Genomic DNA, 23935 nt, shown 5'->3' on the forward strand with positions numbered 1-23935 from the left:
ATAACAGCTTCAGGAATACAGCAGATCTGAAAGCCCTGGACATAGAGGTGCAGCTGGATACAGTGAAAACTTTGAGAAGTTTGTTTGTGATTCCACATGGAGTGGGATTTTACTCTTTAGAAATTCATTTAGTACAGAACATGTAGGACCTGTTGTAAAATGCTGTCTGTAGTATTCTCATTAAAATACCCTGCCTAATAACCAAGATAAGCAAAGGCTTCACTATTCTGTCCCACCACAAGAAGAAAACTATTAGCTCTGTAGATATATGTAGAATAATATACGTTACTCACTATGAGGTGGCAGAACTCAAAGCTGGAAAGACAGAGAAAGGCTTAGAGGAACAAGCAAGTATACACACTGTTGTGAAAGTTAAATGGAAGCATGTGTCACCTTTCACTTCACAGAAGTGGGCAGCGAGACAGAAAGCAATGTGGATTCTGAATTTGGACGGACTCATTTTGATGACCTTGTTCCATCCCCAACGTCTGAGAAGGCTTTCCTTGCACAGATCCATGCCCGGAAGCCAGGGTACATCCACAGTGCTGCTGCCACTGGCTCCCTCCGCAGTGACATGTGGGTACCTGCTCAATTCGCCTTCTTAATCTCATTCTTTATCTGTTGAAAACAATGTTTTCTCTCCTTCTCAACTGTTTGATTGCCACCAAAAACTGCCTGCATCCAAGTAAGAACAGCTTCATGGTTAGATAGTAATGAGCACTGTAAACAATAAAGGCCAGAACTAAGCAGCATGGAGGCTGTGGGACAGCTGTGCTCCCTCTTATGCCCTGCAGTCCTGTTCCCTTCTTATCTGGACTAAGGGGCCTGTTGGAGGCCCCTGGAAAAAAGAAGTTTTTAAATGGAAAAGACAGAATGCTTTTTATTGACCAACTCAATTGATTAACAAGCCAGTTTATTTTCAGAACCTGAATCTTCTTATCAAAGATGATAGGCATTTTTCCAGTTACTTTTAGTTCAACCTCTTTGTACCAAGTTATTGAGAACTTTTGTTACGCAGTTCCATAGAGCTGTACCCCGGAAATAGCTTCAGCAGAGAAGTCCTTTTGTCCATTTCATCAATATCAGAGCACTGGAGGGAGGAAATAGGTGAGGTGTTTTTCACTGCCATGAAAATACTAGCCAATGGAGCATGTGTTGGTGTAAAAGTATCCCACTCTCCTCATAGTTACAATAAAGGGAAGTGTTATTGACTCGGAATGTCACTCATCTCAGGAGGCTATTTATTGATAATTTTCTTTAGGGTTACAGAAGATGGAGACCCCTATGTCAGAGCAGATGATGAAAATTATGAGAATGACTCTGTCCGCCAGCTGGAAAATGAACTGAAAATGGAGGAGTACCTGAAGCAGAAGCTGCAAGATGAGGCATACCAGGTGGGAGAAGGACACCAGCTGCCATATATCTCCATAAGTGAGAAAAAATAGCACACCATAGCCAGCCAGCCACCCTTGTTAACCTGTCTTAGTCCCTGTGGCGTGATGTGTTCTCAGTTACTAGAGCAGCCACGTTCCAGAATCTGCTATTGTTCTCTTTCACAGACAGGCATGCATCTAACCTTTGTGCATATCTTGGAAGACCACACTGCCTGAGGCACACAGCAGTAGTCCTTATGGCATCAGGTGGGACAGAATTGTCTCTGATGGTATCAAGCCGAGTTCTTGCTATATTTAGATTACTTTTTTTTCTCTTGTAGTGAAAAGCATTCAGAATGGCTTCTCCAGTGTGAACTGAAGCTCAAGTGCAATTTGTGTGTTACTGTCATTGCCAGAATCTGGAATGAGAGGGAAGGGTCTGAAATTAATTGTATCCCAGAGAACTGAGTATTCAAAAAGCATTCCATATAGAGAAGTCTGGGGATTTGTCATTAGGCACTCCCTGAGAAGATTTTCAAAGGGCATTTGTTTAGAAGCATGAGTAAAACAAATTTCCAGGTGAAGCTGGAATTCTTGCAGACATCCTGTCCTGTCCACGTAATGCTCTCTAATTCTACCTGGTGTAATGGACTTTCACCAGTTTTTGGGTTGTTCTGACTGGGAACATCCTGGTGTGAAATGTATTGCTTCTTATAATGTTGGTAGTAATGTAGTAGGAGAGCACACTCAGTTTTTTGGGAGCAGAGCTGAAGCAAGCAAAATTAACTATTTTCCCACATGGTGATCACTTAAATTTGGAAATCATCATTATAGAACGTAACAGAGATGAAAAGTATAAATGGGCTAAAAAGAAAGGATTAAGCAGGTACTGATAGATCAGGTGTATGGAAATGAGGTCCAAAAACACTTGGGCAAAAATTCTTTAAACTGCTGTTTGCTAGGAGCTAACAAAATCTGGCCTTTTTTTCAGGTAGTTTTCTCTAGCATCTACTGCCAGCCACTTTGGAGACAAGAATCTGGGACTGACAGGCTCGTGATCTAATGAAGAATGGCTGCTCTTTTGGTCTTCTTTTCTGTAAAGCTGCTAGGATAAGTTCATTGACTCAAACCAAAATTGCAGATAGTTTGGAGGCTGATGTGAGCATCTGAGGTTTTCTGTTGTTTACCTAGGTCTGCTACATGCCTATGGTACCCTGCTAAAAGTCATTTCATTGCAAAGGTCTTTAAGGACATGACAACAGGAGCAGAATTGCTATAGACTATCTCCTGAAGCAACAGTGGGTGATATGGATTTTTTTTGTCACAATTTTTAATCCAGGATAGGGGATGGCAAAAATGACAGCCTTTAAACTGAACAGGATGAGCAGCTACTGCTGATGTAATGGAAAGTAACTGTCAGTTATAAAGAAGGTGTACCTCAATGGTGACAGCTGTCAAGCTCCAAATAATAAATATTACTATTGCTGGTAAAAATTCCATTTTCTCCTGAAAGAACGATAGACTAATTTTGACTGTACTTTGATTACAGTATGGAAGTGCAATATATGGCAACAGTGCTACATGAGCTTCACAAGTTAACAACGGGATTTTGTTCTTGCACAAAATTGAGTACCCATGTGCACTGGAAAATAAGGTCATTCATTGTGCAGGGGAAGTTATACATGTTGCTCAATAGAACTGGGTGTTACTGTCGCTTCAGTTAAAACAGAGCTTTTCTACTGTCTTCCAACAGTATTCCCAGAAGAAGGGGAGGAAATCTCCTTATTGGTGTGACAATAAAACTCCTTTTGAATTTAGGTCAGCCAAGGCTAGACCCAGGTGAACTTTGTTCCCTATTGTTTTACACGATTTGTTTCCACTGGGAGGAGAGAGTGAAAGAAAAAAACACACAGAAAAAGAGAAGGGCTTTTTTTTTCACAGATGTATTCATTGAAGGAACAGAAAGTCCTCATTCTAGACAAGTTATGTTTAATAGCATTTTTCCAAAGGAAATTTCATTATGTACTTTACTGTCTGTGAAATTGTCAGCCCCTATCAGGCAATGATTTGACCGTAGTGACTTGAAAGTAGAAAGTATTTTTAGTTGATAACTGCAGACCCAAAGCATGCAATGCACGAGATGTCCTTCCCAAATATACTGGGAAGGACTTCTTCCTTCCCTTTTGATTCCCTTTTCACTAGGGAACAGGTTCAGAGGAAGTAAGAAGAGGTATTAAGTTAGTAGGGACCACTAGGATAATTAGATTGTCACACTGATCCTAAGATATGTGCTTTTGCTTTGACTCCTTCTCTGCACTTTGCAGTTAATTTATGATATTTTGCTGTTCTCTTCCTTTTTCTACTAGTATCACTGAGTAGTCTCTGGAGATAAGGACACAACTTTCTACTTGCAAACACAAAGGCAAAGTGGGAAATTTCTGTTTACAGTATCCTGTTGAAAAGTGGCCAGGTCAACTGTTCTAATTTGCATCAAACCATTGGAATTTATTGCAGGCTATTTTGCTGTTTGTACTCACATGTACACTGCATTCATCTGGATAGCCAAAAAAAGCTGGTGGCTGTAGCTATCGTAATGCAACTAACTGTCAGCTGAAAAAATCTGCAAGGAGAAACTCCTACTAAGGTTACAGAATGGTAACCTCAGTAACAATATGGTAACCATTTTTGTGTTATTAAATGTCTCACTTTGTGTAAAAACAGCACATTTAGAAAAAGATGTAGATGTAGTGTAGCATGGAAGATGGTTGGTCAAAACCCACTCTTGTTATTTTGTGTCACCTTGTATCCAAGCAAGATTTTCATACTAAACTCTAAATTAGTATTAAAGTGTGAGCGGAAAACCCAAAATACATAAGGAAATCTGGGACAGGGAACCTCAAAGGAGGCTTCTTTCCTTCTCTTTTTTGAAAGCATGTTGTAAATAACAAGTATCTGTACTGGAAAAAAAACACATTCAGTGCACAAGTGTAAATGCTAACAGTGCTTATCCTACCACATCTGCTACCAGTTGTGTTCTTGTTACAGTCTTCTGCTGGATATGCTGTGTAAGACACTTTTCATTGGGTTTATTTTCTGGGTCCATAATTGCTCCCTTTATTTCTAGGCTTGTGCATGGCTTTCTTCAGAATAATACACTGCCTGGCTGCTCACTGGCTTAATTTGTCATCTTCTTGTTTTCTATCCTTTGTTATCTACAGGTCAGTTTGCAAAGTTGAGTGCAATATCCTTCTCTCTCTCCTCTCAAGTAAGTATCATTACAATTTAGAAGAATGTTCGGAATTAATCCTCATAATGTGTATTTCTGTTGCAGTGCACCTTGTGCTGCCTGAGTATATGTGACAATGCTGGTTCTCACTTCTCTGAACCTGTGCTAGGATGTCCAGTAATCTCTCTAAATGATTTCTATTTTTTATGAAATGTGGTCCTAGTCCTGAGGATTCCTGTTAAGCCATCACCTTTTTATCTTCTTTGTTTGTTGGCTCTAAGAGTGAGAAAGGGAATTTTTCATCTCTGAGGATGATGACAGTGTAGAGAAGCTTTATCCAGAAGGTGAGAAATCAGATTACATTTCAGGAAACCTGAGTTAAGTTCCTTACAATGCTTTAGTCTTCCAGGGATAACTGAAATAAATCATTCCTGATGAGACCAGAACATCTACTCTAGTATGTGAAACTGGAGTGAGGCAAATACTACAGAAAGCAATCCACCAGCTGCTTAACCATGAAGGTGTCTTTACATATGTTGTGAGAGTTTAAAATGCGCTGATCCAAAGTGCAAGATACTCAGCTATTAGCTAGAGTTTGGCAATTCAGGGATAAGACAAGAAGGTCTATGAATTCCCTGCTGGTCCATATTCAGGTTATGCTTCTCACACGTGCCAACCTCACAGTTGGCAGCGCTGAGTTTAATGCCAAGTTCAGCAACTGTGTTTTTCTCAGGGAGTTAGACAATGGCTATTTTTATGAAGTACTTTGTTATTCTGAACATTTGCCCAGAAAATGGGAGACCACACATTGCCTTGTTGCCTCATCTGAAGCTGTGGACTCTGCATTTCTGACTTCCTAGGAGACTGCTGTGAAGATAGCAGTGAGACATTGCCATCCATCCTACTCTAACACTGAACCACAGGATAACAGGGCCAGAAAGGATGAAATCAAAATAGAGGTCTGCCTCTGGTCTGCAAACTGAGTCTCTTCCTCAAAGCCAGAACTAAAGGCAACCGAAGGTCTACCGTCAAACGGGCACTTCAAGTTGGGAACATGGTCATGTTCAGAAAAGCAAAACCAGTGAATAGCCTGTGCCTACTTCACTAGGAATTCATGTTGCTAGATTTTGTGTGTCATGTTTTATGCTTGACTTCCTTACTTATACTGCAGTTTGGATGGCAAAATTTGACCCTGATTCAAGGGGTTTACAGCTTCTGATGACAGTAGAATTTGGATGTTAAAGAGTGGATCTTATGAAAGCAGCTGCCAGTCTTGAGTGTTAAAAGCTGTTAGGTATTTCTAAAGCATCTGTCTCAGTGTCTCTGGCAGCTAAAGGAGAATAAATGGATGTGAAAAGCAAATAAACAGCAATACCCATAGTACTATAAAAGCCAAATAACTGCTCATAAAAATTCTTTTAACATTGCCCCTCAGGTTACATTCATTTTCTCAGTAGCCTTGTTATAAACATGAGCTGTGTAGAGTTTCCTGAACACTGACAGCCGGAAAAGTAAGTTTTCTTCTTCAGTTTTATTGCAGTTGTCCGTTATAGATCAGGTCACATGAAAAAGAAAACAGATCTTTCAACAACAATGTATGAGTGTATAACTGTATGTAGCGGAAAGGTTATATATAATTGAATGCAATTACAATTATGAAGGGTAATAGCATTCAGACAAACCATTTGCAGTATTAAGTGGAAAAAATTGTTCCCTTTTTATTAGGAAGCAGTGTTAAGATAGTGATGTGGGAAAACGCATACTGCCATGCAGCCTAGCTTTCTTGGAAACGCATCCTGTCTCAAATCAGATCTCAGCAGAGATCCGAGACTGAGCTGCTACCTCATATCCCCGATGCTTTTGAAACCTTTGGAAACCTGTCAAGAATAATTTATTTAAGCACTGTGCTCTGGTTAATTTCATAGTGAAACTCTTTTTGGCTCCCATGGGAGCCCTTCAGTCAGTAGCAAAGACTGAAACATCCCCCACCAGATGTAAAAACCTGGCCTTATAGAAACTAACAGCAAAAACTGGTGAACTCGGTGCTTCACCTATATCCATAAGAACAACACTGTATTATGGTGCGTTGAGGTAAATATGTCTACACGTGATAAGCATGGCTTAGTCTTCTCAAAATTCACTCTTGTGACTATGAAAGGCTATCATATCTTGTGTATTTTATTCAGTACTAGTACTTCATAGCATTGGAAAAATAAACCCAAAATAGTGATATCTAAAGTGCTTGTGCTGTTTATGTTGGATTCTTGCTTGAAGCTTAGCAATTGCAACCAGACTTTTACTTCTAAGGTAATATTATTCAATCAGTGATCATAGAAATACGGTCGGAATGGCCCTAGATGGCCATATGAGGTAGAAAGCCAACAGACTTTCTTATCTCACAACAGTATTGATTTGTGCTTATTTATAAAAAGATTGGGAAAATGAGATCAGTTTATTGTAGCTTGTTATGAATGATATTGCTGTTGATAGCCAGCCACAGAGTTTTGTTCATTTCCTCATTCATCTGTCATGGACAGGTGGTGTTGATGTCATTTAATTAAGGACTTTTGCAGTCTACTTGCATTTTTAAGTGCTTTGTACAATTCTGTAGAATTGACTTTGAAATAACATGTAGTATAACAAATTCCTAGGCCAGCAAGTGGTTCCAGTAATATATAAAACATAGTTTAATCATGTTTTCAGTTTACTTTTTATGTTAAATGTACTTTAATACCATTTGGGGTTTTTTTTCATAGACTAACAGTGAATTTGCACGTGTTTCCAGCAGGCTCTAGGCAGATCTTGAAATTAGATATTAGATATATTTTTAGATATTAGGAAAAAACTCTTCACTATGAGAATGGTGAGGCCCTGGCACAGGTTGCCCAGAGAAGCTGTGGCTGCCCCATCCCTGGCAGTGTTCAAGGCCAGGTTGGACAGGACCTTGAGCAACCTGGTCTAGTGGAAGGTGTCCCTGCCCATGGCAGAGGGGTTGGAACTAGGTCCCTTCCGAACCAAACAGTTTTATGATTCTCTGCAACTGTGACGTTATTTTGCCTTTAGCACTCTGATAGCTGTTGTTTTTTTGCCAAGGATGGCCAATGGGAGTAGAAAGCACCATCTCTGAAAGTGATTAAAAAGTTGTCATTTTCAATTAAGAGCTGCCGACTCATGCAGTGGACACGTTCCCATGAGACCAACAATCTCCTACGTTTTCTAAAGCAGCTCTTTCTTAGTGCTGGCATAGCAGCATTTTAGTTGGTCATGTCTAATGCATTTATATGCATTATTATAACAGAAAAGGAGATGAGAAAAGCTAAATTTCCCCCGTGCAGTGCCACCCTCCTCATGGTTTTTAGTTTTTTCCTTTTACTGACTCAACAAGGCCAGTTGAGTCAGCTGATCGGAGCTAGCACAGCTAGAGCCGGAGCCGACACGCTTCAGAGACTACGAGGGTCAGAAGAGATTAGGAAAATCAGAGGGGACAGCGCAGAGACATCGCGATTCCCGACATCTCCCGATCCCCGAAGCCCCAGCAGCCCTTGCGAGAGAGCGGCTGACGTGGCGGGGGGCGTTCCCGCGGTAACGGCGACCGCACCCCTGCCCCTTGCCTTGAAAGAGCCTTTGGGAGGGCAGCGACCGGTCGCTGCCCACCGGGCGCAGGGAGGAACAAGCAGGTCGTGTAGTGGATCCTGTTGCTGGTGTCCCAGACTGCTGACCAATATGGTCGCCTCCAGAAGGAGAGCTTGCAGTAAGGAGACTGTAGCAACTCAGACAGAGATCCCGTCCCAAACCGTGGCTGTTCAGGTCTCTGGCTGCAGGGAGTGCCAGAGCCTGCTGCTGCCGAGGGAGGGAGGCCAGCACTCCACCTGTGTGAGGTGTGAGCAGGTAGAAGATCTGCTTAGATTGGTGGCAGAACTTAAGGAGGAGGTCGAGACGCTGAGGACCATCAGGGACTGTGAAAGGGAGATCGACTGGTGGAGTAACTCCCTGGCATGTCAGCAGGAACGGTTCCAGGGAGATACCCCCCACAAGGGGATGGACCCCCTGTCCTCTCAGACAGAGGGGGATGACCCGAGACAGCCCCTGCTCTGTAGCTGTTGCGCAGAGGTAAGGGACCAAAAAGACAATGAGGGCTGGAAGCGAGTTCCAGTTCGGAACCGTGGGCAACCTTCCTCCCTTCCTGCCCTGCTTCCCCAGGTGCCCCTCAGTAATAGGTTTGAGGCCCTGGATCTTGATGGAGAGGTAAGTGAGGATGTGGTGCAAGGCCAGACTACAAGGTCACATAGGAAAAGGCGGTCGACTTCGCACCTCAAGACTGCCTCTGACAAGAAAGAAAGAAAAGTCATTGTCGTAGGCGATTCCCTTCTGAGAGGAACAGAGGGCCCGATATGCAGAGTTGACCCTCATCATAGGGAAGTGTGTAGTCTGCCTGGAGCCCGGATCAGGGATATCACCAAGGTGCTCCCCAGCCTGGTGCACCCGACAGACTACTACCCGCTGCTGGTCTTCCAGACAGGTGGGGGGGAAGCTGCTTCCCGCAGTCTGAGGGGGATGAAGAAAGACTACAGGGCCTTGGGGCGGATGGTGAAAGAGTCTGGGGCTCAAGTGATCTTCTCCTCAGTTCTTCCATCTTCCGGTGATGATGTGGGATTGTATGGGAAAATTCAGTCCGTAAACAATTGGCTACGAGACTGGTGCTTTAGGCAGGGCTTTGGGTTCTTTGATAACAGCTGGTTTTATAAGGCTCCAGTCTGGATGATGGCATGTGGGAAAGGTTTAACTCACAGAGGCAAAAGGATGCTGGGGCATGAATTAGCAGGGCTCATTTGGAGAGCTTTAAACTAGATTCGAAGGGGATGGGGTTGTAACTGGGCTTGCCCCAGTGGGGCAGCACTCTAGGATTGATGAAGACCGGGAGGCCTCCTATAATCCTAGGGTGAAATCGGTGAGCTCAGCTCCCTCCTTGAAATGCCTGTACACCAATGCGCACAGCATGGGAAATAAGCAGGAGGAGTTGGAGACCTGTGTTAAGTCAGGAGATTATGATCTGGTGGCAATTACAGAGACGTGGTGGGACAGCTCACATGACTGGAATATAGTCATGGAGGGCTATGTCCTTTTCAGGAAAGACAGGCCAGCTAGGCGGGGTGGTGGGGTTGCTCTTTATGTGCGAGAGCAGCTGCAATGTACTGAGCTCTGTCCAGGGACAGGGGATGAGCGAGTTGAGAGTCTGTGGGTGAGAATTAAGGGGCAGGCTGGCAGGGGCGATACTGTTGTGGGTGTCTGTTACAGGCCACCAGATCAGGGTGAGGAAGTTGATGAGGCCTTCTACAAGCAGCTAAGAGCGGCCTCACAGTCACAGGCCGTGGTCGTCGTGGGGGATTTTAACTTCCCTGATGTTTGCTGGAAGGACTACTCAGCAACCCAGCCACAGTCCAGGAGGTTCCTCCAGTGTATGGATGATAACTTCCTCATGCAAATGGTGGATCAGCCAACCAGGAGAGGAGCGCTGCTGGATCTCATCCTCACTAACAAGGAGGGGCTGGTCGAAGCAGTAAGGGTTGAGGGCTGCCTTGGTTGCAGCGACCACGAGATGGTGGAATTCAGGATCTTGTGTGGTAGGACCAGTACAATAGCAAGTAGAATTGCAACCCTGGACTTCAGCAGGGCAAACTTTGGCCTTTTCAAGCAATTGCTAGGGGAAGTCCCATGGGCAAGGCTGCTTGAAGGTAAAGGGGCCCAAGATAGTTGGTTGGCATTCAAGAATTGCTTATTCCAAGCTCAAGAGCTGAGCATCCCGACACGTAGGAAGTCAAGGAAGAGGGCCAGGAGACCTGCGTGGCTGAATAAGGAACTGCTGGGTATGCTCAAGTGGAAGAGCAGAGTTTATAGGTCATGGAAGGAGGGGCTGGCCACTCGGGAGGAATATAAGGCTGCTGCTAGAAGATGTAGGAAGGCAGCTAGGATGGCTAAGGCCTCCTTAGAATTAAATCTGGCCAGAGGGGTCAAGGACAACAGAAAGAGCTTTTTCAAATACATAGCTGATAAAACTAATACCAGAGGCAAGGTTGGCCCACTGGTGAATGGGATGGGTGCCCTGGTGACAGAAGATACTGAGATGGCAGAGTTATTGAATGCCTTCTTTGTGTCAGTCTACTCTGTTGGAGGCAGTCCTGAAGAACCCTGTACTCCTGAGACCTCAGATGAAGTCAGGTCACTGGAGCGGTTTGCCTTAGTCCATGAGGAATGGGTTAGGGACCAGTTGAGCAATCTGGACATCCATAAATCCATGGGTCCAGATGGGATGCACCCGCGGGTGTTGAGGGAACTGGCGGAAGTCATTGCTAGACCACTCTCCATCATCTTTACCAAGTCTTGGGAAACGGGAGAGGTGCCTGAGGACTGGAGGAAAGCAAATGTCACTCCAGTCTTCAAAAAAGGCAAGAAGGAGGACCCGGGTAACTATAGACCGGTCAGCCTCACCTCCATCCCTGGGAAAGTGATGGAACACCTTATCCTTGATGCCATCTTAAGGCATGTCAAGGATAAGAGGGTTATGAAGGGCAGTCAACATGGCTTTACCAAGGGGAAGTCATGCTTGACCAACCTCCTAGCCTTTTATGAGGAAATAACATTGTGGATGGATGATGGCAGAGCGGTGGATGTGGTCTACCTTGACTTCAGCAAAGCATTTGACACAGTCTCCCACAGCATCCTCATAGCTAAATTGAGGAAGTGTGGCCTGGATGATCAGGTAGTGAGATGGACTGCGAACTGGCTGAAGGACAGAAGCCAGAGAGTTGTAGTCTATGGGGCGGAGTCCAGTTGGAGGCCTGTATCTAGTGGAGTGCCTCAAGGGTCAGTATTGGGACCAGTATTATTTAATATATTCATCAATGATTTAGATGAGGGAATTGAGTGTACTGTCAGCAAGTTTGCTGATGACACTAAGCTGGGAGGAGTGGCTGACACGCCAGAAGGCTGTGCTGCCATCCAGCGGGACCTGGACAGGCTGGAGAGTTGGGCAGGGAGAAACTTGATGAAATATAACAAGGGAAAGTGTAGAGTCCTGCATCTGGGCAGGAACAACCCCAGGTTCCAGTATAGGTTGGGGAACGACCTGTTAGAGAGTAGTGTAGGGGAGAGGGACCTGGGGGTCCTAGTGGACAGCAGGATGACCATGAGCCAACACTGTGCCCTTGTGGCCAGGAAGGCCAATGGCATCCTGGGGTGTATTAGAAGGGGGGTGGTCAGTAGGTCGAGAGAGGTCCTCCTTCCCCTCTACTCGGCCCTGGTGAGACCGCATCTGGAATATTGTGTCCAGTTCTGGGCCCCTCAGTTCAAGAAGGACAGGGACCTGCTGGAGAGAGTCCAGCGCAGGGCGACAAAGATGATTAAGGGAGTGGAGCATCTCCCTTATGAGGAAAGGCTGAGGGAGCTGGGTCTCTATAGTTTGGAGAAGAGGAGACTGCGGGGGGACCTTATTAGTGTATATAAATATATAAAGGGGGAGTGTCATGAGGATGGAGCCAGGCTCTTCTCAATGGCAAACTATGATAAGACAAGGGGTAATGGGTATAAACTGGAACACAAGAGGTTCCACTTAAACTTGAGAAGAAACTTCTTCTCAGTGAGGGTGACAGAACACTGGAACAGGCTGCCCAGGGAGGTTGTGGAGTCTCCTTCTTTGGAGACATTCAAAACCCGCCTGGACACATTCCTGTGTAACCTTATCTAGGTGTTCCTGCTCTGGCAGGGGGATTGGACTAGATGATCTCTTGAGGTCCCTTCCAATCTCTAACATACTGTGATACTGTGATACTGTGATAGTTCCTCCAGCCTCTTCCTCACAGGTCAGTGATGCAGGATGCAGGCACTGGATGAACTGTTCACATCCGTAAGCCAAATGATTCAGCAACTCATCTGTTTTGTGGGTTTTTTTCCTGAACATATACATTAAAACCCGGCATTATGTGGACCATTCCATTTGAAAATAGCAGCAGGCTGACAGCACAACAATATTCAAAAATGTCTGCTACATTCACTCAGCTCTATTTTGGTTTTCCTCTTTATTTTTCTCCTTAAGTCCTCCTCTTCCTAGCATGTAGGCGTAAAAAAGCTGTAAAAGAACTGTGACCGAGTTGACTGGGAAGAAGCAGCTTTAGTTTTGGGAATTTAATTCTTAAATTACGTAAGGATTAGGAGGGATGGATTTCGAAAATCCCTGAATGTTAATAACAGAAAAGTATAAGAACAGAAAAGAACCTGTGGATTAAGACACAAAAAAGGTCAAGAAACAGTTTTATAACATGACAGATGATACTGAGTCTCAACTTGCAAGTGATTCTAGCATTTCCAAAATGCTGTAGTGAATTTAGAGCTCTGAGGTTCATTAGTACTCATTATTTATTGTATTAAAATCTCTATCCCAATGCTGGCTGTGGAACAGCCTTGAGAGAATTCAGAATAACCCTCCCCATGCTCCACTAAGGAAAAGTAATTTATCCAGAAAATTCAAAGTAAACCCAAATACTTAGCAGTACTATCAATGCATCTTAGTGCATCCAGTGTTTCTTGAGCCACTCTGATTTTGCTCTCATGGTTTATAATGATACCATAAAGAAATACGAGAGGTACCTATATTTACATAACCCTGAAACTGATTCATTGAAAATCAGTCTCAGGCAGTTGAGAACTGACCTCTTCCGTGCCTTTCGTTTGCACTTTTTTGTCTGAATTGTGAAGAGTGAAATGTGCCTTTATTAAGATTTCTAAATCAGACTTAAGCAGTACGAATGATGGCTGATTTCTAAATAATACTCATTTAAAATGTACCTCAGAAATTTTTTATGAACTTGTTATTAGGCTTGCAGTGCAGGTTTCCTTTCCATTTAGCAACAAAATGTTAATGCTAGGTCTTCTGTAACTGCCTGACACAAAGAGATATTAAATTAAGATCATCATACCATTTGGCATGCTTAGGTATTAAAGAATTGGATGGAAGCATTTGTGCTTGAATAATTAATACAATCAAATGGTGTCTCGGAAGAAGAAGAAAGAAGAACTATCTGACCTTTCTTCATTCATCAGCTTTAATTTAACCCTATTTTACTGAAGTAATTTGCATTTCATGTCTTCTCTTGTAGGCCAGCTTTATACCTGAAATGAGCAGAAAAGAATTCATGTCAGTGGTGTTTGGGCTTTTGTGCTGTTGTTATCATATCTCATGCAGTGCAGATTGGATTTCTGTCTGAGGTGGTTCAAGAGGATAAGGATGATGAGCTCCTTGACTTTGAAAGGGTCAAGTGTGTAAACAGTACCTTTATGATAAATGTCCAAAAGCAAAAATTTGCCTTATTACCTGACTCTGCATCCTGACATGGTTCTGAGAAAGAGCAGCAGTGTTTATCAAGCATTTTCCATTACCAACTAAAACTTTCATGCCTCCAATATAGGAATTTAAGATACTTACTGATGTTCCAGGATATGGAGGAGCACCAGGGAGAAACTGGTGCACCAGCAAATTGGGCTGATTGTGAGCTGTAACACCCAGAATCATTCTTTTAAGTAACTACATTTCTTTTTAGACACAGTAAAACATACCCATGCATATAAATCAAAGGAGAGATGTTTACATGTGAGAGGAAGCTCATGATGGTGAGTGACTCTTAACTGAGTGGCTGAACGCTGCACGCAAGGGGAGTAATCCATGAATTCACCACCAGTAATCTATTTGTAGAGCAAAATGGAAGGGGAAAAAGGGAACATCTGCAAATCTGTGTCAGTACAGACTGAGATACCCCAGGTTCCCACAGCAGAGCAGGCAACAGTCTTCTCAGCCATGGTAAGAAGTTTCCAACTTCCCACGTGTCCTGTAACTTTCTGTTTACAGCTCAAATACCTATGTCTCACCTAGGTAGAATGGGTTTTTCACTTTTTTTCAGGTATAACCACAGGAATTGTCCGGCTCCTCTTTTTTTTTTCCTCAATAAAGCAGCAGGCAGAGGATTTACTTGCTCTACCTGTGTGGGTGCAGCGTCTTAAACCAGCACTGTTTAAAAACCTTCCCTCCACATTTCTCAACAGGCAAGCTGCAGTCAGACAGACAATGAAAGCTATGTAAGAACTGATGATGAGGAGAGCTGCTTTCGGACAGACGATGAAGAAAACTCAGCTGCAAACTTCACAGAAGAGTGGAACCAAGAGGTGCAGCGTCTCTTGACAAAAAAATCACATAACTAAGTTCTGAGGACTGTAGCACAGTACTTTTGTTCTAAGAGTTGTAGTTTGTAGATGTGTGTTTTTGACAACAAGACTTTTGTTTAAAGCTAACTTACATTAGCTACATCTTCTGTAACATGGCTCATTACCGTTGAAGAAAACAGACTGATGTAAGTACTGCTGTTACAAAGGATAGCAGTATTAATAACTCACTTAAACCCTTTGCACATGATATTGAACCTGTTCAGTTTACAATGACAATACTGTTTATAGTTAGAAATTTGATTTCTGAATACTTTGAGATTTTAGTAGCTCAGTTTACTATACACTGTACATTTTTTCCACAGAAGAAATAAAAAGCTACAATTATGCATGAAACACTGAATGATTACTCCTGAGTGTATATATGTAGTAGCCCAAAAAAAACAAGTACCAGACTATATTTGCAATTTGTTTGCAAGTCTTTAAATTAAGGCTTACAAAAAATGTACTAAAATAATAATTATAATAATATAATTAATAAGAATAAAAAAACTTCTCTAATTTAGGGCTAATGTGTAACTTAGGAATGTTTCTTTCAAAATAATCTTAACAAATCAGCCATAGAAGTTAGTGTAAATATTTTTTTTCCAAATAGATACCATATACAAAAGGTGACATTCAAATGATATAGAATCTAGTTTTTAAATCAGCACAGATCTTCTTAAAACTGTGAACTATGTTTTGAAATACTCGTTGCTAAAGCTGTTTATAAACCACAGGTGCCATAAGATCCCTGAACTGACTGATGTTACGTATAATCCTCCATGGTATTGTTTCATTGATGTTTTAGCTTTAGTAAGCATGTGTTCAACAAAACGGCTCTTTCCATCTCTCCACCCATCCTCTCCCCACCCCAAATGTTATTTTCGAGGCCTTCAGCTTTAAATGTACAGGCTTAAAGTGCGCTTGCAACTGTTCTTCTTTTTATTTCCGAATGTGTATTGCCTTAGCCAGCCACCAGGTGTTCTGCATGCACTCTTGGAAATGTGTAGTGAGACTCTTTCAGAGCTGGATGGAGAAATAGCTATCAGTTGAAAAGCACAAGAGAAGTGGTGGAATTTGTCAGAAGGACAGGCATACAGTCACAGAACTGGAGTTTTGTCCAGTTTTGTACTTTTCTGATATAAAGGCATTTCAGGGGAAAAGAGACCTGGCCATTTTGGATGAGGCAGTGATACTGCTAGCTCAAAAGCATTTGTTCTGCCGTGATTACAAACCTACAGATACCTACAGAGCAGGGATTGACACAAACTAGCTGTAATGTCCTCCCCACAGCATATTGCTTGGAAATAAAGATTATGTGTATATGGCACATAGCACTGCCGTGTAGAAAATCAGAGCCAGGCCAGGAACAGCTAGACCAGAAGCCGGTCAGTTAACACAGTGCAATGTTACATGCTCAGGCCTCCTGAGGAGCCCAGTATATTAGCTTGGGATGACCTCTGTGCTCATGTAAATTTACTGCCCTAACACACAATATTAGGCTTCCAGTATCTGGCTGACCTGAAGTGACACTAACAGCCCTGAAAACAGTAGTGTTTCATACAGATATTTCACACCAGCACAGTTTGCCTACAGCGAGTGATGAGGTACCCATCTAAAGCAGGTTATCATGGTTTGTCTGTCCTTGCTTTCATGGTGACGTGAATGTGTGCTGCCGTGTTTATGTGAGATTGCAGTGTAGCTCGACCCGGTAAGTCCACTTGTTTGCATGCATGCTCTAGGCTAGTGGCTGTTTCCCTGGGCACTATGTGTTAGGGAATGAGTATCTGTATGAAAGAGCTGCTGCCATTTTTCACTTTCATATTGTATTATTGCTTATGCAGATCTCTTGTCCACCTCTCCTTGCATATCTGGGCTTGGTCTGAGGCATCTAAATGCATACTAAGGCATCCAGATATCTTCATGTAAGCTTTTCATTTCTGCAGTCACTGGTCTTTGCTCCTGGGGTATGTGCCATCCTGGCAAGGCAGGCAGGCACCATATCCTCTTATGCCCCCTCCTCCAGCCTCCTCTCAGGAATGGGTTAGCCTCCACTAGTGCCTAGCACTCCATATTTAAAGCTACTCCAGTGAATCAGCAGACATTGCTAGCAGCTCAGGATTCCACATGAGCATTTTCTGAACAGAGATAAATCAAGCTAGAATACAGCTACAAGCAATGGCTGACTAATTCAACCCGTGTCATGTCTAACTGTACCCAGAGTAATAGATCCCTCCTGTACTGTCATCTTAGTGTCTGCGTGCTCATTATCACTATGCTTAAAATAGATGCAATAGAATAAATCTATTGCAAGGGCTTCCAGACTTGGAGTGAGGAAAAAGTTGACGAATCAAGAGCCTTTCTTTCAGGCTGGTGCCGACAAAGTGATCCCCAGCAGAGCTCTGGCTCCCTCACACCCTAGAGCCCTGAGATGAAGCACCTCTTACTTGGCTCTCCAAATATCTATTTTAAGCATTTCCCAACTGTTGAGCTGGCTGTGTTTTCACCCAGCTGGTCTTTGTCTGTTTGTTGAATATTGTTTTGGTTGTGGTTTGCGGTCATTAAAGCAGAGTTACGGAAGAGGTCCCTGGCACGGGCCTTCTCTTAGTTACCAGTGGCCCACCACAGCAGTCAAAACTCCAAGTGGTTTTACTGTCACTGGAGGGAAACCAGTGTTTGCAATCAGGAGACAGGGATGTGAAGATTTATAAGGTCCTTGAATGTCCAAAGCGAAGGTGGAGAATGGGTTGTTTGTAAGTAGTAATGTTATCTAAACTGCATAAAAAGGTGTGTGGCCTTTGTTGTGATATAATATGTATTTTCTTATATGCATGAGCCAAATTGTTGCATCATAATTTATCATAAGTGTGTCCGCCTTTACTTTCAGTCATCTTCTCCCATCGTTATTGGTTCTTGGCAATTACTGTAGATAGACCTTGTAAATATTGCAACCTTGGGTTGCTGCAATCACGTTGGTTCAATTCAGCAGATGGAGCTGTGAACAACAAGCACTCCACTGTGTCCTGAAGACAAAAGGGCATTTCTACATTTGAACCAAAAAAAAGAATCAAAGTATGAAGAGTTACATCTTGAGGCTACTAACTGTAAGACATTTTTGAAACTGCTGTACTTGACACCACTTGAGACAGATACAGACGCTAAAGATGTCATGATATTCATTGGTATTGTAACAGAACTGCTATTGTATGGGGTTTTTGTATTGCTGTTAAGTATTGTTGTGTGTGTGTGTTGGAACCTACTGGGGACGTTATATTTTGAAGTGATTAAACTATTTAATTGTGTGTCTATATTTTGGAATGGAATTATTTCTTCATTAAAAAGATTTTTAAAAGTAACTTATGGAGCATCATGTTTGTGGCTTATTTGGGGTTTGGAAGTCCTGTTCCATGGACCCCAAGTGAGTGTTTTTTTCAGTAGGGAAAGAAAATATGTCCCTGTGGCGCAGCAAGTAGTACTTGTTTCACCCACACTGACTCCTTCACCTCCATGCAAGAGGACTCCTTCCACTGCTTTCCCCAGCACTTTGAGCGTGGTACTGAGCAGCACCTGTGGCCAAGTAGTTGCTTCTTTCTTCTTGTCTTTAACAGTTTCATAACATGAAAATGCAGTTCCTGGTCTGTGAAACAGACCTTTCCTTTTACTTGACAGCACTGAAATCACTCTGAGCCTGTCAGAGGCCTGACAAGATTCCTGGTATGGAGCTACGAGGGGATCTTGGTCCTGAGGAACCTGAGCTATCTGCAATAGTGTATTTTTTCTTGCCCACTGTTTTGCTGGCTCTGCCCTTAGCAGGAGCAAGACTTTGGAAGAGGTGCGTTTTAATGGCTTTACCATACACAGCCACATGTAAACTTTTAGTGCAGGAAGACATGAAGTCTTTGTTTTCCCAACTACACTTTTGTCTTTCCATATACCAGGTGTTGGTAATTCCAGCTGGTTGCTAGCCTCAAGGAGCACGGACTTACAAAGCAAAATCTCTTACTTAAAGCAACAAGTTTGTGTCCTGATGAGGTACCTCCAAGCGTGGCAAGATCAGGAGGCAATACCCATATGCACTTTTCTACCCATGGTGCTGGTAGTCGTCCATGAGGCAGGTGGTTGGGGGTGTGCTGCTGACCCATGGTAGCAGTCACACTGCAGCCAGCCACTGGACAGTGTGTCCCTGGTCAAAATGTCCCCAGCTCTACCACAACATTGCTAGCTGGCCAATAAATCACACTGGGGTGGGGTTTGTTGGAAGGAAAGCAGTAGCAGCACACCAGAAATATCCTCTATCTACTTACACATATCCCAATATCTTGGGAAGCAGATAAAACCCAGACTGCTGCCTCCCTCTTCAACATTGACTGCTGCGGTAGCCTATAAATCACCAGGGTTTATTTGCCATAATTCCCCTGTCTACACGGTGACGTTCTTCAATAAAGGCAATCATTTTACACTGTAAATTATTTTCCAGATCTGCTGAACTTTGCCTCCACAATCCCAGGCCAAATTCATATCCTCAGGATCGTAATACAGGATGACATATTGCCAGCTCATGGTGATAACTCTGTTTTATCCACGCATAATCCCAAATTGCTGTATTTCTTCCTAACCCACAATCAGCCTATGGCCTTTGGGGAGCAAAGGAGTCAGTGAAGACTAATTTATAGGCAAAGGCTGTTTTCCTCTTTGCCTCCTGGTCACTCTAGCTACTTTCTGCTCCACACAAGGAAAACCAATTCAACGGGAAGAAATAAATTAGTTTCATTTGTGAAAGGAAATAAAAACACTAAAATGAAATAATAAAACTAATGAGATTTTAACAACAAAATCTAAAATAAAGAAGTGGTCTTTAGATCTGGAAAGTTGGCACCTTGGCTGCATCGATGCTGAATGAGGTGACTGAAAGCATCTGGAACTCTCTAAAAGCACCTGGGAGTTTTCTTCAACAGCACATGATCTATGGCCACTCTTCCAAAGGTTGCTTGGGAGCCCCATTGCTCAACACTTGCTTATTCCCTTGCAAGCAGCTTTTAGTTCTGGATGACCCCTTTTAAGAGAATGCCTCAGGAATACAAAGCTGAGTCTATCACGGAAATTCACAGAAATGTGTTATGTGGGAAATCTCTATTGTTCCACAATGAAAAATTGTATTGAAGAATTTCATATGCTTCGGGATCATCCTGTCTAATATTCCAGATAATCTGCAGATTAAGGATTCCCCTTTGCTTTCTCATGGGTGATTGCGACCGGTTGAGTTGTCTGTGGATTAGGACAGCTATCGCACACTGCCAGCACGGCACCAACATGCCTTTGGCTGCGAAACACAAAGCAGCAGAATTAGGTTATGCCTCTCACCAGCTTCCCATTCCCCCAGGAGAGGAACAAACCAACGATGAATGGGTCCCAGACTGTAATAAGCCTTTCTGAGGGCCCACCACGCTGGAGCTTTCTAACAAAAGCTGTTTTGGGGAAGCATCCTGAAGGCTGGAGGATGTATGCAGGGGAGCAGGGGGAGTGTGCAGCCACATCATCTGAACTTTGAGATAAGACAGAGACTGAGGCATCTGCTGGGTGGGATTCGCTCATGTCAAATAGTTCCTTTCGGACGTCCAAAACTCTTCCTGGTTACACTGAAAGTGTTTGTACACCCTTCCCCTGCAGACATACCTCTCCTCCTGCACCCCGCACTGTTACTCAGCCCAATTACTCTCCATTCTTTTTCTTTCTTGCCTTGTTTTTTAAAGCCACTGAGAGTAGCGTTAAATCCCCCAGTGGTGTTATACACACAACACTGCTACTGTCAGTAGGAATCAGGTGCTTAGCAAGCCTTGAAGATCGACGCTTTTGTCTCCACGCTTCTTTCACATCTGCCTTCATGTGAAAAAGCAAGTTTACTGGCTCTGTAAGAAGCTGCTTTCATCACCATAGTTATTATGCAGGTGCAACCAGCCTTAAAACCCCCCAAGAGGCCTCAGCTCTGAAAAGCCACCCTATTGTCCTCTCTGCAAAGTGCCAAAGTAGTGGTTTAGTGGTTTTAGATGCCATTGTGTGCTCTCCAGAGCTGGTTTTACATTTGCCACCTATAACTGCGCACTCACTCTCGGTTGGTTTGCCCAGAGCCCCTTGCAGTGCCCCGGCAGGCCGAACAGCTCAGCCCTGTTTGTTTTGGCTGAAAGGCTGATACCGAAGCTATTGCAGATGGTAATTCGTACTTGAGGGAGCGCTGCTTCCAGGGAATCCTCTCATCACTCTCTCTGAGTCACACACGTATTGGAGAACACTTCACCAGAAACACGTTTTCTGCTGGTTCGGATCTAAGCTCTCACAGATTAATTAAGTTCATGTATAAATGCACGAAGGAGGAATGACGAACACTCTCCTAAGGTCGTAATTGTGAGAAATGTATGCAGAAAGACACCTGTTCACCAATTAAAAACTGGTTTGATAGGGGTTATACAAGGCGTGCACAGCTCTAGCATTGGTTGTTTGCCTGGCAAAGCAGCAATCAATGGGGAAATTAACTCAGCTGCAAGTTGGGGTTACCAAGGCCAGTGTTGCCTGGAAGCAGAAAAACTGAATCATCTTATGTTTAGTTGGGCATCCATCACTTAACTAAAGGGAGCAAACCTGGAGGACTAAAACCAAATGCAAACCAGATCACCGGTTAAGCAGCTATTCCGTGGCCAGCTCCTGCTTTGCTTGGGAAGCAATTCGCTATTCCCTTACGTGGGAGCAGTACATCTCATCTGCTCAGCTAATGCTGCTGAGTGGCAGGTGGCTTTCCTGCCGCGAGGATGCAGTGGGCTCGCTCCTGCCATGGCTGGGCCATTAGGTACAGCTGAGGTACAGCAGGCAGAAATTTGCCCTAATAGCTCTCTTGAGTTGATAGCAGGACTGCATCTGCCAACCCTTTAATAAAACGTGATGAATAACCATGGGGTGTTTTCCCTGGCAGCTGAAACCTTTTCTAAGATGGGAATAATGTTCATGTCTTCAGACACTCAATAGATGAGACAGAAAAGCTGGTGGCTTTGTCCCGAAAGTGTGAGCCAGCCTAAATCTGGGGTGAGGTTTCACACTAAGATGTGTGATAATTCCAAGAGCAAGAATGCCTGTATCAGGTCCTTTCCCTATCCTTTGCTATAGACTGTCTGTACAGTAATAGTATTTATTGTCTCACTTCTGAATATAGAACTTGGCCAACACATCTTAAGATAACACATTAAAAAAAAACCTGGAAAAGGCGAGGTTTGAGTTTTGTTGAGTATCTGCATCATGCCCTGTTGCCTAGGTATCTACATCTGAAATTCAGAGGGTGGTTTCTAGGAGCTATGAGCTCGAGAAATAAACAAGCTCTTTTAAGGATGCAGAAGGGAAGGCGGCTCAAATTTGGTTTGCTATATTTACTTTGTTGTGCTCATTTGGGCATTCATTGTCTGATGATGGGCTAGAGGCATAGATACCCTGCAGAAGCATTTCCCTTACTCACTTCAGACAGTTTTATATTGCCTAGCCTTGTCTGATCCCTGGCACAGACATGCATATGCACATATACGCCGATGAGTTTGTTCTTGTTACTTTAAAAAAGAGGTGACATTCCAGACAGAACAGGGTGAGTCAGATGCAGTGAGAGGTTACCCTACCCAGTTCGCATGGATCAGGTTCTTCTCATTTTCACTGTATAAGAGGTTGAACAGTCCTCCACCAGGTAAAGCCAAGAGCTGCAATGCACGTGTCCTCATGCCACCCTCCCAAGGCAATGCTGGCCATACCCTGCCAGAGGTAGTACCCATTCACATCCCAGGAATTGCTTTTGCTTGGCTCACACCTCAGGCACCAGTTCTGCCTTTGTGAGATCTCATCGGTGTGAGTGCTCTGATTCGACTGCACAATGGCCACCAAACCGTCTAGTTTAAGGCAAATTTACCTCTAAGATGTGAATAGGCATAGCTATTTGGAGTATCGGCAAGATATGCTTGCCCATTAGCCTCATCTGATCGAAGCAGCTGCCCGATCAAGAAAGAACTTTTCTTGAAGGGCACAGCAGTATTGTAAATGTTTATTCTTTATGGCCTATGAACGCATTTCATTACCATTTAGCGATACCATAGCTGTAACTCCAGGAAAACCTATTTTCAGTATACTGTATATCTACAGAGATAGTCAAGCTTGCTCCTGAATTTCTGTGCTGAATTCTGGCAAGTTTAGCCCAACCCAGCACTTTCCTTCATCTGATTTCCCACAAAGGCATGTGGACATGTCCTTAGCTGCATAAACCTAATTATACTCCCGCAGCCCCAAAACTGACAGCTAAATTACTGTTCCAGAATACTTGCAGAACAAAGCTTAACCAGAAGTGTGGCAGCTTGATTTGTTGGACCAGCAGTCTGGAGAGAAAGATTGTTATGTAAATTTAATTTGGAAATTATTAGCAAAGCAGTGCCATAGAACAGAATCCTTTTATTTTTTTAAAGGGATTCCACCTGATTATAACCACAATCTGTTTCTGGTTACATTAGCTTAAATAAATTGCAGGTGTATGAAATATGTTTGGTAGAGTAGACAGGTTTTAGAAGATGAAGCCTTTCTCATACAGTGGAGTTCTAAAAGAGGTCTTCAGCATTCTTAAAAATCCAGCATTGATTGAAAGTGTGATTTCTTTCCCCTGTAAAGCTGCAGATCTGTTGTTCTGGAAGCACTTGTTTTCAGCAGAAAGCTGGCAGTGCTCATAAATGAAGTCATGCTGTGAAAATTAAAGATACCCACCCTGGCCAGTCCTAGCCTCTACCTCACTCCCTCCAGTGCCTTTCCTTTTATATTTACTGCCTGAAAACAAAGTTAAGCAAGGTCAGAAATCTCATAAAACCTACAATCCATGAAGAACTATTCCAAAACAGGGCTGATACAATACAATCTTTCAAGAAGTAATCTCTGTCGTAGTTGAGAATCCATTTGTATGCCTATCTTTCCCAGTTACAAGAACTGACACTCCTTCAAACTACAGGATAGGTGTCTTGTAAACCAGGGCAAGAACCTATTGGAGATGTAAGCCTCCTTCACATTAGTGGTTGTATCTACCAAC

The 23935-nt window shown here is 43.3% G+C and overlaps 1 protein-coding gene across 6 annotated transcripts in view; it reads left to right on the plus strand.

Annotated features, from left to right (window-relative positions):
- DTNA (dystrobrevin alpha) overlaps window positions 1–14844 on the plus strand; it is a gene marked incomplete at both ends in the record, with an annotated part of 103619 nt that extends 88775 nt beyond the window's left edge. For all 6 annotated transcript variants that reach the window (XM_080639632.1, XM_080639633.1, XM_080639634.1 and 3 more), the window contains 3 exons: window positions 408–576; window positions 1262–1394; window positions 14689–14844. In XM_080639632.1, the coding sequence (XP_080495758.1) occupies window positions 408–576; window positions 1262–1394; window positions 14689–14844 (458 nt within the window). The remainder of the gene's footprint in view (window positions 1–407; window positions 577–1261; window positions 1395–14688) is intronic.
- Window positions 14845–23935: the final 9091 nt, after the last annotated feature.

The sequence above is a fragment of the Psittacula echo genome, assembly GCF_963264785.1.
Source record: "Psittacula echo genome assembly, chromosome: 2".
NCBI classification, from domain to species: domain Eukaryota; kingdom Metazoa; phylum Chordata; class Aves; order Psittaciformes; family Psittacidae; genus Psittacula; species Psittacula echo.